Here is a 15,305-nt window from a genome sequence, read left to right as displayed (position 1 = left end):
ACTGGACTGCTCAACCCCAACTGGCCCCCCCTGCCGGCCTGCTTGCCTCCAACTGCTCGCCCCTACCAGCCTGCTTGCCTCCAACTGCCCTCCCCTGCCAGCATAATTGCCCCTAACTACCTTGGCCCTGCCACCATGGCTTTGTCCAGAATGAAGTCCAGAAGGTCTCCCGGTCTAATTAGTATATTACCCTTTTATTAGTATAGATATATTTATTAATTTTTGATTTCTCAGGTAGAATAAAATTACTTGGGGAAGAATAAAATTACTGAACAAGGAGAATATACAAGCTATTAAACTAAATTTCCCTTTGCAAATTAAAAAATTTAGCACTTTAGTTTATCAATTAGTCCTTTGTGTGTTCAGTTTTCATGAATCATTTCAGTAACAACAGATCACACTTGCCAGCTCTAATCCTATTTTTCTATGTATATAAAACATTAAATATGAAAATGAACAGAAAAGAGCTATACAGAAGCCCAAGGAAAAAAAAATGGTTACATTGCTTCTGCAGTAAGAAAGGACCATATAAATAACTAATCTAAGAGGTTTATTTTACAAAACAAAAACTAAAACCTTCCTATTAGTAGCAGGATCCTTAAAAGTTTAAACTTTTATACTCAGTGATATTTTAGCAAATATATCTTATAAATCCTGACATTTAATTATATTGATTTTTATCTCTTGAAGCAGTGAAGCATATTTCAGGAAAATATAAGATAATTGATATGAAATATTGTTATTCAGCGCTTTATTATTTAGTTGTTTTTACTAAACTAATAATGTAGGACCATATTTGATGACTAAGTATTTTTCCTTTCAACATAGTAAACACTTGTATAATTATGACATTTTTAAATGGTTAAATGTTTTGCTATTTTAATTCAAATCCAGTATATTATATATATTCAGAAAGCAAACTATTCATCTTCATCTAACCCTTCAATTAAATTCCACAATGCAAACTTCTTGGCACTAGAACTATGTTTCATGTTTATTCAACTGAGCCTGTGTCTTGAAAAAGTGTTGATGTTTGGGGGTTTTCTGGTGAGAATCCACATTCTGACATCACCTTGACGGTGACAGTGATTGGCTGTTGGAAGGCAAAGGAGAGTTTATAGCCAGCAAGGGCAAGTGAATGAGTGAGTGAGAGGACAGAGGAAATACTCAATCTGTGTCACTCACTCCTGTGAGCCTGCCTCTTCATTCCAGGACTGCAAACGGGTAAGATTTAATATGACAGCTTCGTTATCTTAAAAATCAAACACTCCATGTTTTACATTTCTGGACTTGGCTTTAAATTTTTTTATTTAAATGTTGATATTATTGAACTGTATAGAATGACTATGTAATTTTATACTTGTTTACCATTAAGTTAGTACTTCAGACTTTAGATTCCCCCCCGCCCCCAAAAGACTGAGCTTATTAACTAGACAAGTATGCTTCCTGCTTTCTATCTCTGCATCTCATGGATAACTGTTTATTTCCTCATTCTGAGACAGTCAAGACAACCTGAGTGAATTCTATTTTGCATTTGCAAATCTGCCTCGTTGTATGCAGATCACTCCATAAGTTATGCCTAATTAGCATTTCCATTATATAAAATCTTTTCAATACATTATACATTCAGTTTCAAAGTGTTACTATCCTATAGCTCTGAAATCAGCATGGAAAAATATTTAGTACTAGAGAAATAGATGGTATTGGTGGTTTATCGTACTTTTCCCAACAAAAACTTGTAATCAGAGTCACAAAACTATCCTTTAAGAATATTTAAATTGTTGTCTGGGTTATTATGGTCAATATAAAGGTCTTTGCTTTTGCTGAATCACAAAGTAAATAAAATGAGATTTATGTAGGCAGCCAATTGTTGCCTACCTGAATATCTCAGTTCTTTTCATATTGCCCCTGCTATGTTTTCATCTAGTTATCTTTATGGTTTGTTCTAAGAAATTTACGTAATAAAAACTCTTTCTACAGTCCTATGTATTTAACTTTTTATCTCTTTAAGATATTATTACTATCCCAACTCTTTTTCATAAAGCTACAGAACAACAATCTTTCTGTTTTTATTTTTTGGGGGGGTGGGGGTGGAGGTAGGGAGGCTGGATTATAGCTGGCAAAGTTCAAAGTGTTATTCAGAGCACCCCAAGGACAATGAAAGCATCTTAAACAGATGAACCCCCTTCAGGGGCAAGATCTCTTTATCCAGTGCGACCACCAAGAACTTTTTCTAAAGTAGGAAGACTGTGAGGAAATGTGTCGGCATCAAAATCAAAGACCCACTCTGCCACAAATAGAATGTGGCTTAGGACCCAACAAGCTCCTTCAGGCCTCAAACCTTCCCTGATGTAATGTTTACTTTTAGCATGAGATACCCAGAACGGATGCAATAAATCTTGTGAATGGTGTCAAAATGCAACCTCCATGGTACAGTATATACATGGGTTTTACACATTTTAAATGTAACTTTTCCAAGTGTGCTTATGGGGAAATTGCCATCACCATTACATATTGCTTCTAGAAGGTAGCAAAGCTGTCACTCTGACTGAGAAAGCACTCACGGTTAAATGTGTATGTCAGTGCAAGTGGGTGGGTGTTAGTAGGCTGTCAGCTAGTTTATACAGCCTCTATTAAACTGGATTTTATCAAATACAATTCAATTAAGGTAGGATTTCACTAATTCTCTCCCCTTTACTTCTGAGGATTCCATGTGGAACTGAAATCTTTGCATGGCTACAAACCCCAAGACTGTTCAGGAACTACTCCCACTCTGAGAGTGGCATCTTCAGTTCTTCCCTGACCCCAGAAAACCCCTGACCTACCCCATGACAGACTCCCCTACTAGTGACGGAAAGCTTAAATGGAGCTGGAGAAAAACCTAATTTAAGGAAATTTGCCCCTGGTATTTTAAGGTGACACTCTGATGAACTCTTCCCACAGCAACATCCTGAGACATGGCTGTTGGTGCAACATGCTATGAGAATAGTATTTCACATATTATGGATCACTCCACACACACACAAAGATACCGAGTATTCTAAAATATTCATAGGAAAATGGTGCCTCGTCTCAATTTTACAAATGACATTTTAGTTCAAAAGCTACATAGAAGTTGGAATCGCCTGTAGAATCATTGGCATGAAAACAATCATTTCAACGTATTCAATTTTTGCTTTGTTTTTAATTATAAAGAAAAGAAACAGATCCCATAACCACACTAACAATTCAATTCACTTAGCTAATAATCCTGTCAGTGATATTAGGAGGCCTCCCAGCCCCAGTGTGACGTATGCTAAGCATTCATACCCTTTGAAGTGATGAAATGGTCTTCTAGGGACACATCATAGCAGATAGGTTAAGACCAAATATGGAACTCAAGATTATTTAAACAGGTGGGTACAGTCAGTCTTCTATCCCTCAAATAAAAGGAACAAATTTTAAACAAAAGCAGAAATTTGGTTATAATTACTCAAAACTATAATTGGGGAGAAATAAAAACAAATTAAATATTTCATCATCTAGTATGAGCAAAAAAAATTGCACTTTTATTTTTAATATTTATTAACTTTACCACTTCATTAATTCCAGAAGCAATCACCAAAATGAAGACTGCTTTAATTTTGCTCAGCATTTTGGGAATGGCCTGTGCTTTCTCAGTAAGTTCTTTACTAAAAACCTATATTTATTTCCATTTTTATCTTTTTTATGTCAAAGAGAGGATATGTAATAATTAAATATTTTTTAAACAGATGAAAAATTTTCACCGAAGAGCCAAATTAGAGGATTCTGAAGAAAACGGGGTAATTAATTTTAGCATACTTCCTTGGCCTGACACTTACTCTGGATGTATTTGCACATTAAACATGAATATATATTTATTTTGTTTATGCAGGTTTTTAAGTACAGACCACGGTATTATCTTTATAAGCACGCCTACTTTTATCCTCCTCTAAAACGATTTCCAGTTCAGGTAAGTATAAAAACTAATTTTTCTTTTTACCCATTTCAATTGAAAGAGAATCAATTTTTTTAAAATTTTCTTTTATTGCTTAAAATATTACAAAGAGTAGTACATATATCTCCTTTTTATTTTCCCTCTTGACCTTTCCCTGGCCTCCCCTACCCCCCAGTGTCTTGTGTCAAATTTAACTATGAAACACTGAATTAAACTCTCACTGAAACTCAGACAGAAAGATCACTTAATACAAAAAGTTTGTTTTTAACATAATAAAATAAAATTTATCCTTAGTTCTCTTTTAAAGCAAAGATATACCAAACAGAGCAAAATCATTTGGGTCCAGTCTAGAATATAATAAAAGCAAATACCTTGACATATTGAATTCAGGTATTTTGGCTAACTCACTGACAAAAGTGGACGATTTCATCAGTTGTTGATAATTAAGTCAATGACAAGGCCACTAATCACCATGTTATAGTTGATTCAATACCGTCATACAGTTATTTTAAATCCAATAATTCTAGAAATCTTTAATTGGCAGAAAAAATTGACTTTATAAACAGTAGAGACAATTTAAAAAGAAATTTTTGATAATCAATGTTGATTGCTGAGGATTTTTTGAACCTTTGACCTGTGTACGTCACATTGGAGCATAATTATTATAATGACTCAGGAACTGCAGAGGAAAGAGAGAAATTCATGAAGTAAACCAACATGCTTATGAGAAAAACAAAACATTCTTGAAAACAAAAAGAAAAATAGCCAAACTAAAAATAAAAGTTTCCATTTTTATTGGGTTACCTGTGAAGAGGGCCTTTGAAAACTGGAGGGTGTGGTGTTGATTTTAAATACACAACAAACCAGAATTGCACTATTTTTATTCCCATACAGTTTGGGTTGAGGGTACCAATTATGCACCATTTGACTCAGGACTCCTGAGGCACTAAAAGCAGTCAAGATACTGAAAAGAATGCCTCAGCACAGTGGCTTGGCACAGCATTCTCCCATATGTTGGGCCAACCCATCTCTAACTCATACAATGATAGGAAATGATCACTTTAAAGTATTTCTAGCACCATAATAATTATGGGGAATGTGTGTGGCCAAAGAAATATGAACACAAGTGATACAAGAGCTGTGGGTTTTCAGAATTGTCTTCCATTCTTTGGTTCACCTCAAGCCCATAAATAAACATTGTTCATTTGAAAGTTTACTTCGTTTTCTTTCTTAAATAAAACAGAAATGAAAATAAATTCAACTTTCTGAGTAGCTCCTCAACTTTCTAAAATATCAGGTACTTAAAAAGATATTCACACCTAGAAATTTATACATGTGGCCCAATTAAAATATCTATACTGAAATAATATTAGGAAAAGTTTTATTTTCCATTGACAGACTCTAAGTATATCTTTAATATACAAAATTTCCACAAATTATCTGCAAATTGGTCCATCTCAACTAATTAAGAATATGAAAGTAAGATAGTTGTTTTTTAAAAAAGAATCCAATAAAATGTATCTCCGCATTTAACACTCTTACATGTCTACTTGTATATTTTTCATTGCTCTTTATTATTTATTCTCTTAAGTCTATTACTTATTGCTCAGATTGTCACTCCACAATGGATTCAGCTGTATTGACTTTGAAATTTGTGTTTTATTTAAACAAATCTATTTATATGTAATTATTTCTAAAATACCAACTTGTATGAAATATGCTATAGTGATTGCAAAGCTATTAACAGTCTACCATAACTTATCTATTGGTGTGCTATAGACATTAAAGTATAAATAAGGTCACATCTTAAGCATTTTTAATTGAAGAAATTGCTTTTTTATGATTCAATTGATAATTGATTAGTATGTGAACTCTTTGAGGGCAGGAACATTATCTTATATTTCTCACTAGGGACTCAGTAAACGAAATTTGTGCACTTGGGGCAGGGGGTCCCTCAGCTCGGCCTGCACCCTCTCACAGTCCAGGAGCCCTCAGGGGATGTCCGACTGACAGCGTAGGCCTGCTCCCCACAGTTGGACATCCTTAGCTCTGCCGCAGAAGTGGGAGAGGCTCCTGCCACTGCTGCTGCAGTCACCAGCCATGAGCCCGGCTTCTGGCTGAGCAGCACTCCCCCTGTAGGAGCACACTGACCACCAGAGGGCAGCTCCTGCATTGAGCAAGATCAAGCCAAAATTGGCTCTCCGACATCCCCTGAGGGGTCCCGGATTGCAAGAGGTCACAGCCCAGGCCGAGGAACCCCACCGGAGTATGATCGAGGCCGAGGAGGGACGCGCGGGGGTTGGCCAGCTGGGGAGGGACTGCGAGAGGGCTCCAGGGCGTGTCCTGCCGGTCTCACTCAGTCTGATTGGCCGGACCCCAGCAGCAATCTAACCTACCAGTCGGAGCATCTGCCCCTTGGTGGTCAGTGCATGTCATAGTGACTGGTCAACTGGTAGACTGTCTGCCCCCTGGTGGTCAGTGCACGTCATAGTGAGTGGTTGAGCAGCCTTAGCATCTCATTAGCATATTATGTTTTGATTGGTTGAATGGATGACTGGACAACTGGACACAGCATATTAGGCTTTTATTATATAGGATATTGAACTCATCTCAGCTATCACAGTGCTCAATACAGAGAAACTGTCCATATTTCCAACCTCATCTCTTGTTATGACCCTCATTCTCAGTACAATGCCTGGAATGTATACTTGGGAATTGAATAGATGGAGTGATAGAAGTTAGAAGGAGTAATGGTTAACATATATATATATACACTTTTGGAAAACCCATAGGATTTAGTGACAAATTATAATAGGAATAAATGAAAGATAGGAAATGAAGGAAAAGCCCAGGCTTCAAGGCATTACATTCAGTTTTACAATTGTTCTCGCTGTAGATATTAATTGAAGAGGATATGGTTGGGGTAGGAAGAAAGCTAGACATGAGAAAGTTTGGAAAATGATGAGACACTCCCACTGAAGCAAAATATGCTGTCCTCTCTATATAATTTAACTAACAAATAAAAGTAGTTCAAATATAATATCTTTCTTTATTTACTCTCTGGGCTGGGAAAAGAACAACCATTAAGGTCATGGCAGTGGAAGAGCAGGTCTAATTATTCTCTTTTCCACCCAAGGTTATTCTTGGCTAAAGGGGACAAGCATTCCCTTTCCTTGGGTGGAAGATGTGGCCACCTGAGGAATAAGCCCAGCAGGATGGCCCTGAGTAGGATTGGATCCGGACTGTTTCCTAAAATCGGATTTCTAACCTGGAGGTTCTTCTGCAGCTATATTGTCTAAGGCCCATGGAATTTAACTGAGTCAGAATCAAAATTAACATTTGCAAAGTAGAAAATGACAGAATCATAAGTTGTGTATCCATTTGTATACCTGCTGCCATTAAAAGTTGTGGCACAGAAAGAAGGAAACTTCAATTAGATTAAAACTGGGAGAAAGATGAAGAATTTCCTCAACTGTCTTAAAGGCTCTGAAAGCAAAAGTTTAGATTTGCATTTTCCTGTAAAAAGTAGCAAAGCTCATTAATTTATAATTATATTTGTATACCAGATTCCTTGGTTAAATTTATTCTCATTCAATATTGAGCTCTATAGAGGGATGGTTCTCTAAAATCTCGTAAATGAATTAATTTTTCTCTTACATAACTTTCAATATACAGGGTGGCCAAAGTAGGTTTACAGCTGTGAGTATGCAAAAGAGATTATTCTTATATTATCATTATGTTATTTTTTATATTACAACTATAAACCTACTTTTGCCCATCCCTGTATACTAGTACATATTACAATTTTATGTATTAGTTTTAGATAGAAAGATAATAAAAATTATATGCAAATTTAATTTCAAGTCAATTTTTATTTAAACTCACCAGGAAAACAAATTACTTAAGAGAATCATTTTACTAGTATAATAAACCTAATCATCATTTTATTCATAATTTATTTTATGTATAAAGGAAAGAAAATAATGTGATCCACACCTAGCCCAAGATTCGACTTGAACTGGTTGATGTCACGACCATTCTGGGCTTCAGATTCCTTCTTTGTAAAAAAAAAAGAAATTGGACCAGATAATCCTCTTGGTCTCTTAGAGCTAAGAAATTTTGTGATTCATTGCTCTAGTTTTTACGTACAAAGTGTTTTTAACAGATTGTCTGTGCTTTGAGGGTAAAAATGGAATATTTCATACATATCTTGATCATTGTAAAATACCTTTTCCTCTCTAACCTCATTTTATTTGTGCCCAATCTCCTCCTATCTTTTTCACATTTGCACGAGAACTGTTCTAAACAAATAAATGTAAATCTACATATATAATCACATGTGTATGAATTCATGTGTACATTTTTTTAGAACAGTGACTCGTCTGAAGAAAATGGAGATGGTGATAGCTCAGAAGAGGAGGAAGGGGAAGAGGTAAGAAATTTCTGCAGTTTTTTTCTAACAAACCAGGCAGCACAAAAACAAATAGGAAACTAGTTTACTGTAGTAGGGACTCAGCAAACAGCATTGCCAGCTTACCAACTGCCCACAGTCTTCTATTTTGGACAAGTAAAATGTTACTTAAATTAGAATAAACTAAAATGACCTGTTTAAAACTATTGCAGTTTGGGGTTAAAGTGACCTGTACCCAAAACCAAAAGTGCCCCCATTTTAAATGGAAGAAGTCTGAATTCTGATAAAAAGGAAAGAAAGTGTTATTTATATTTAAGTGGATAGAACATGATGGTAAAATACAAGTGTATAATAGTTCTAAACTCAGTGAAATGCTTATTTTAATGACTAAACTTAATTTACTAAGTGAGTAGTATTTGAAAACTAATTTTATATCCTCTATACTACAGTGTTATTGTGATTCATCAGCCTTTCTTGACCCACCAAAGTAGCATTGTTGTTTTTAATAGGAATTTCATGTCTTTTTTGATTAATGAAAAAATTCATGTTTTTACAGAAATGCAAATACTCAAGATGTAAAAATGTCTTCCAATATCGTACTAAAAATCAGTGTAGTCATAGCTAAAATTCATCTATATATCTTGGAAATTGTGCTAACATGTTTATAATTGACACTCTTACCCAAGGATATGTACTAATTAGGTACATTTTTCTGGGTTATCAATTATAGCAATCCACTGGTTTGGGAACCTTCTAAGTTTAGGTATTCATAGGTGCTATTTATGAATGGACAATGACAGTAAAAAATGGATCATGAATAAATGTCTGTTAATCTTGAAAACAAAACAGTGCAGGGACTTTAAAAATGACAAATAATTAGTTCAATTTTTTAAACTGTAAAATTAACATTTCCAGTACAATAATTTACCCTACTAGCTTAAAGGAAGGCCTTAACAAGAATATCAAGCCAGTACCAGGAAAAATGCCACCTACTAAATCCCACAAATTTCTGCCTGTATCGAACATAGTAATTGTACATAAGAACTAAGCTAGGATAATCCACTTAACTACAGCTGTTCACTGTACAGTGATTGTAAAATTGCTTTGCCAGCTAGATTTTCCAAGGCTCTTCACTTGTTGTAATGGTGGTTGGGGACGGAGGAAGAATAGGACGCCTTTACGACTCAGATGCAATCACACACATTCAAAATTTTGCCAATAACCACTGAACATATATGATCCTCCAAGAAATTATCTTTAAACTCCCCATGACCCAGGGAACTTAGAGACCATAGGTTTCATTCCTCTTTAGGGAGAAATAGTGCAGTACTCTTTTCTGTATCTCCTTGTCCTGAGTAGCACCGTTTCTTATACATATATGGTGCCCAGTAATTTTTGGTGGTTTGGTTTTGAACCTCAGAGGAATAAATGCTCCGAAGATCATTTACTAAAAGTGATCATTGGAAAGTGGATGAAAAAAACTTGGAGTCTTCCATTCTAAAGAGATCCTACAAGCACTTTGTCCCCATTTCTTCCCTACAAGTTCATTGGCAATTCAGACTAAACACAGTCTCCAAAAATTGTATTCACATGAGAAGGTGTGTAGGCATATTTTCCATTTGGTAAATATATATTTTTTCCACTTCTAAACTATCCAGTCTCAATACCTACAAAACCTCTGTTAAAATACAACACACTTAACACAATGATCATGAGTATGCAGATTGCTGAAATTTCAGAAACTGAACACACAAGTGTAACTGGCACTCATATCAAAAAGCAGCACATGCTTTGGGCTCCATTCCATTCATTAACCAACCTCCACCAAGACAACTGCTATTTTGACTCCTAACAGATTTTTTTACCTTTCTGTGTATTGTATGCATATATGGAATCACACAGCATATACTCTTTCATGTGTGGCCTGTTCTACTTTCAATTTCAGAGACTGACTCATATTGTTCTATAGTTGTAAATTATTCATTCTCATTGTTAGTATTTCATTATGTTAATGTACCACAATGTATTATTCTTCTGTTTATGGGCATTTGGGTAGTTTCTATGAACATTCTAGTATTCCCTCTGGTGAACATATGCATTCATTTCTGGTGGCCAATTTCCCTGGAAGTGAAATTCCTAAATCAAAAGGCTATGCATGTTTAACCTGAGTAGATTCAACTAAACAGCTTTCCAAGGCAGGTGTACCAACGTGAACTCCCACTGTCAGTGGGAGGGTTCTCACCAACACTTTTTCTTTCAGTCATTTTAGCATTCTAGTGGGTTAATAATACTTTTTAAAGTACAAGTTACTGCTAATAAACAGACTGTCCTATTTTCCTTTTTAACTTATTGCAGCAGGACATCCTCAAATAAAATATCTAGGAAAAGAAAGGGTGTTGTAGGAGAAAATGTAAATGTCTATAAATTTAGAGTTTGGGCCTATATTCATGACCCTGCCACTAATTAACTGCTGTCTATTGACCTCATATGAGTCATTTATTCCATTGGACCTCAGATTTTTCACCTGTGAAATGAGGGTATAGGACCCAACTTGTATATCTTCATACTCTAAGGATCATCCCTCCTCCACACCTGAAAGATTTCATTTGTTGGACTAAAATGTAAACATGAAAAAATAAATAAACAGTATGGTGTTTGTGGGCTGTTTAACACAATTAGCTTGGAGACTGTTTTGGGGTTGACTCTAGTATTCCCAAGAGTTCACTGAGACAGTGGAATTTATAAATTTTCTGAAGCAAACATATTTATTTTTATATTTAAATATGTTTTTATTGATTTTAGAGAGAGGAAGGGAGACAGAGAGAGAGAGAGAGATAAAAAAATCAATGATGAGAGAATCATTGATGGGTTGCCTCCCACATGCCCCCTACTGGGGATTGAGCCCACAACCTGAGCATGTGCCCTGACCGGGAATTGAACTAAGATCTCTTGGTTCCTGGGTCAATGCTCAATCACTGAGCCACACCTGCTGAACAAACATATTCTTTTTTTAATAATAAGGCAGACTAAATCTGAGATTTGTTTGTGTGTTTTTCAAGTCTTAAAATATAGTATCCCTATATTTTTAGTTAAAGTAATCCTAATATCACAGTATCTTTAAAAATACATTAAAATAAATCCAATTTTCCAGGACTAAAAGTAAATAAATTCTATAGAAATGAATTCCTGATTTTTAATATTAGCTATGAAATACTTTGTGAAATTAACTCAAGTAACAAACAGTTGCATAACAACATGGAGTAAAGGAAAAAGACTAAAATGTTAAGGGATTATAATAAGCATTTATTTGAGGAGAGGTAATTTTTAAAAAACATATTCATGCAGAGCATAATATATTACTAAGGTTTTCTTGGAGTGTCTAGTTTCCTCATTGCACAGAAAAACTGATTGCATGTCAAATTCCTGACATCTTTTGAATCCTGCATATGGCACAGAACTGGCTTACATATTGGCAGATAGATTTTGAATTAAATATATCCTTTTTCTTTTAATAAGCTTGAAAACTAATGACATGCATTCACTTCTTTCGGTAATAAATAAGACATGCTATCAATTTGTTTGAAATGAGTTGGTTTATATAAAAAATTCTCTTTTGAAAAATATATGCTAGGTGTCATGTGGACAACTCAGATAAATTCTAACCATCATCAAAAACTTCAAAGGCTCAGCTTTTGAGTTAAAAGATATAGTTTCATCACTTACTGTGAGAACTTAAGCAAGTTTTTAGCTTTTCTGAGCTCAATTTATTTTTCTAAAAAGAGTAATAATCCTACCTTACAGTGCTGCTATAAAGAACAAAAGAAAAACAGGTATAAAGTTCTCAGCTAATTTGTCAGCAAGTATAAGAATTAATTTACCACCATGTTGTAGTAGTTGCTAATAAGATTTTTTAAATTTTAATTATTTAAATCAAACATTTTTAATCAACTTAAATTGAATCAACTGAAATTATATTACTTCAGTTAATGAAAAAGACTTTAATTGTGAGACTTTAAGAACCTAAATCCTGTATGTTGTGATACCATATAGAAAGTTATGCTGAAATTTTTATACAAATATTTATGAATTAATTAAATAGAATGTAAAAATATCTAAAACACACCATAGTGAGATACATAGTATGTGGTAACTTTGAGTTGAGTTATAAAAAGTTAGAAGTGCAAATGGCATAAGAGGAAGCAGAATTATCAACATGGGTGATGAGCTAGCTGAGCGATACAAAGCTTTTTTTCCCAACAGTGGTCCATGACTCCAACAAATCTCGAGTTATCTTCTGGCTAAAATAACTTTTTTTGCTCTGGACATTTCTACCAGGAGAATTCAAATGAAGAAGCAAACAATGAAGAGTCTAATGAAGATGAAGAATCTGAGGCTGAGAACTCCACCCTTTCTGCTACGACACCTGGCTATGGAGAGGAGACCACGCCTGGAACGGGAAATGTAGGCCTAGCTGCCATCCAACTTCCCAAGAAGGTAATAATTTACCCCAATGTTAAATATGACCTCATTCCTCCACTGAAGCCTAAGGTTATCCTGACACTATGTACAGAGAATTCTATATTGTCTTTTTAACTCACTGAGAAAGCAAGAGCAGATACAATTTTCTGGTTTACAAATAAGGAAAGATCTTTTTCCATGCAAGTTCTCTTCCCATGATATTACAGTGACTTGTACATTATAACAGAAGATTAAGGACAAGCATCTTAGCAATGGATTAAAGGTCTTGAGAGATGCCATTACATTTCAGGGAACAGGATTCAAGACAGAAAGCGAGTAGCAAAGCTATAGAAAGCATCTCCTACAGAGACAGCTCATTTATCAAGTACATTTTTCTCCTTCAAAACCCAGAGACAAAGGGCCTAATTCTAAATGTTTTAAGTCCCTACCAATCCTTTTGTAAGTTAAATTGGCTTCAATTCAGAATTACATCTAGAACAAGGCTATCAGTACAATCTGTGTTGAATGAAGTGATGGCCTTCTTTACAATGTTTCATGTCTAGATTTGGATTCTTTCAAATTTTCCCTTCCAGGCTGGAGATGTAGGAAAGAAGGCTACAAAAAAGGAGGAAAGTGAAGAAGAAGAAGAGGAAGAGGAAGAAAATGAAAATGAAGAAAATGAAGCAGAAGTGGATGAAAATGGGCAAGGCATAAATGGCACTAGCACCAACAGCACAGACGTAGAAAATGGCAATGGCAGCAGCGGCGGAGACAATGGAGAAGAAGAAGAAGAAGGGGAAGAAGAAAATGCAGAAGGAACCACAGTGGCTGGGGAGCAGGACAATGGCGGGTTTGAACCCACCACTCCACCACAGGAGGTCTATGGGACCACTCCGCCACCACAGGGGGGAACCACTACCACTGAATATGAGGGGGAGTATGAACAAACAGGCACCAATGAATATGACAATGGATATGAAGTCTATGAAAATGAGAATGCGGAACCTCGAGGGGACAATTACCGAGCCTATGAGGATGAGTACAGCTACTATAAAGGGCGTGGCTATGATAGCTATGATGGTCAAAATTACTACTACCACCAGTGAAGGCCCAGGCTGGGATGAATTCATCCATTTTGGTGTTTCATATGGCTACAGTTTTCAATGTTCAACTCAGGAAGGTGCAATGTAACACATGTGCATATAATAATGTGGAACGGTGCTACTGTTCCAAAGTGATTTTCTGTAATTGCTTCTGCAAGTGATGGGCTTCATGCTGCTTCCCCCTGGTATGTTATTGAGAGGTCGTTGAAAATCAGGGTCATTTGTCAAGTGGTAAACAAATCCATGAAATCGAGTTCAATTGAATGTTTTGAAGTTGTAGTTGTTCTATAAGTAGTATTTTTAACGTGTTCGCTCTATTACTGCTAAAACATACTTTTTGTGCAAGAAGTGCTTCTAAGAAGAAACTCATTGACATTAGTGACACTGTATACAATAAATGTGTAATTCTTTAATCATACTACCTATCCAACACTGTATAGTTTAATTATCATCCTCATGTATTTTTATGTGACCTGTATGTATATTCTATTATGGGTTTTATCACAAATAAAAATGCAATCCTTCAAATGTGTTATATGAAGAAAAGTGAGAGATTAGGAATGAAAACAATGTGAGGCAAGTAGGGGGACAATTCAGCTAAAAGGATAAAAGCTTATTTCCACTATAATTGAAAATTCAGAAAAACTATAAACATTTTCTTATAGATAAATCAACTTATCTAAGATTTTTACATGCTTGTGGGCAGGTTCAGCCATATACACCAGGGGGAATAAATGGCTTTTATTAGGGTTACCATATTTAACAAATAAAAAATATGATGCCTTTTAAAAATTGAATTACAGGTAAGCAATGAATAATTTTTAGTATAAGTATGTTCCATGGAATATTTGGCCTTTGTGAATTATTTGGACCATACTTATACTAAATGATTCACTGTTGCTTGAAATCCAAACTTAATAGAATGTTCTGTGTTATATCTGGCAACCCTACTCCTATTTAATTTGCTTTAAGGTGTGGTAGGGAGTAGGGTAGGATATAAAACACTTACACACACACCCCACACATACACACACAGAGCTGATATGCAAACCCTTAACTGCAATTTATGCTTTAATCTAACCCTAAAAACAAATTTCTAGTGGGAGTAGTAAAGGAAAGTAAGTAGTGGTAAGAAGCAAGAAGACAAAAATTTATTCATCTTATTATTTAGTCATGTATAAGTTGCTTTGAGCATTGACTATGGGGCAGGACAATGTTTAGACATTGAGCATATGAAAACAAAGAATCCTGTCCTCAAAGTGATTTCCATCTGATAACTAACAGTTGTAAGGTATTACATGCATCAATTCATTGTCTTCTCACTTTTTATTTTGAAAAATACAAAGCTTTCAGAAAAGTTGGAAGACTAGTACAT

At 35.2% G+C, this 15,305-nt stretch overlaps 1 protein-coding gene across 1 annotated transcript; it reads left to right on the top strand.

The window, feature by feature from the left end:
* The first annotated feature begins 1,157 nt into the window (after nt 1-1,157).
* On the top strand, nt 1,158-14,397 carry IBSP (integrin-binding sialoprotein). Its single transcript, XM_014545994.1, has 7 exons — nt 1,158-1,224; nt 3,592-3,659; nt 3,753-3,803; nt 3,896-3,973; nt 8,328-8,390; nt 12,705-12,863; nt 13,421-14,397. The coding sequence occupies exons 2-7, from the start codon at nt 3,606-3,608 to the stop codon at nt 13,931-13,933; spliced, it is 918 nt and encodes a 305-aa protein (XP_014401480.1). The 5' UTR covers nt 1,158-1,224; nt 3,592-3,605; the 3' UTR covers nt 13,934-14,397.
* The last annotated feature ends 908 nt before the right edge of the window (nt 14,398-15,305 follow it).

The sequence above is a fragment of the Myotis brandtii genome, unplaced genomic scaffold, assembly GCF_000412655.1.
Source record: "Myotis brandtii unplaced genomic scaffold, ASM41265v1 scaffold424, whole genome shotgun sequence".
Classification (NCBI taxonomy): Eukaryota; Metazoa; Chordata; class Mammalia; order Chiroptera; family Vespertilionidae; genus Myotis; species Myotis brandtii.
Note: the sequence above shows the minus strand (reverse complement) of the source record. Positions and strands in the feature narration are given on the sequence as shown.

Excerpts from the sequence above, each read along its gene's own strand:
- IBSP (XM_014545994.1), top strand. The coding sequence starts at position 3,606 with ATGAAGACTGCTTTAATTTTGCTCAGCATTTTGGGAATGGCCTGTGCT. Across the intron at positions 8,391-12,704 it reads AAGAGGAGGAAGGGGAAGAG|GAGAATTCAAATGAAGAAGC; the intron begins GTAAGAAATTTC and ends CATTTCTACCAG. Across the intron at positions 12,864-13,420 it reads CCATCCAACTTCCCAAGAAG|GCTGGAGATGTAGGAAAGAA; the intron begins GTAATAATTTAC and ends TTTCCCTTCCAG.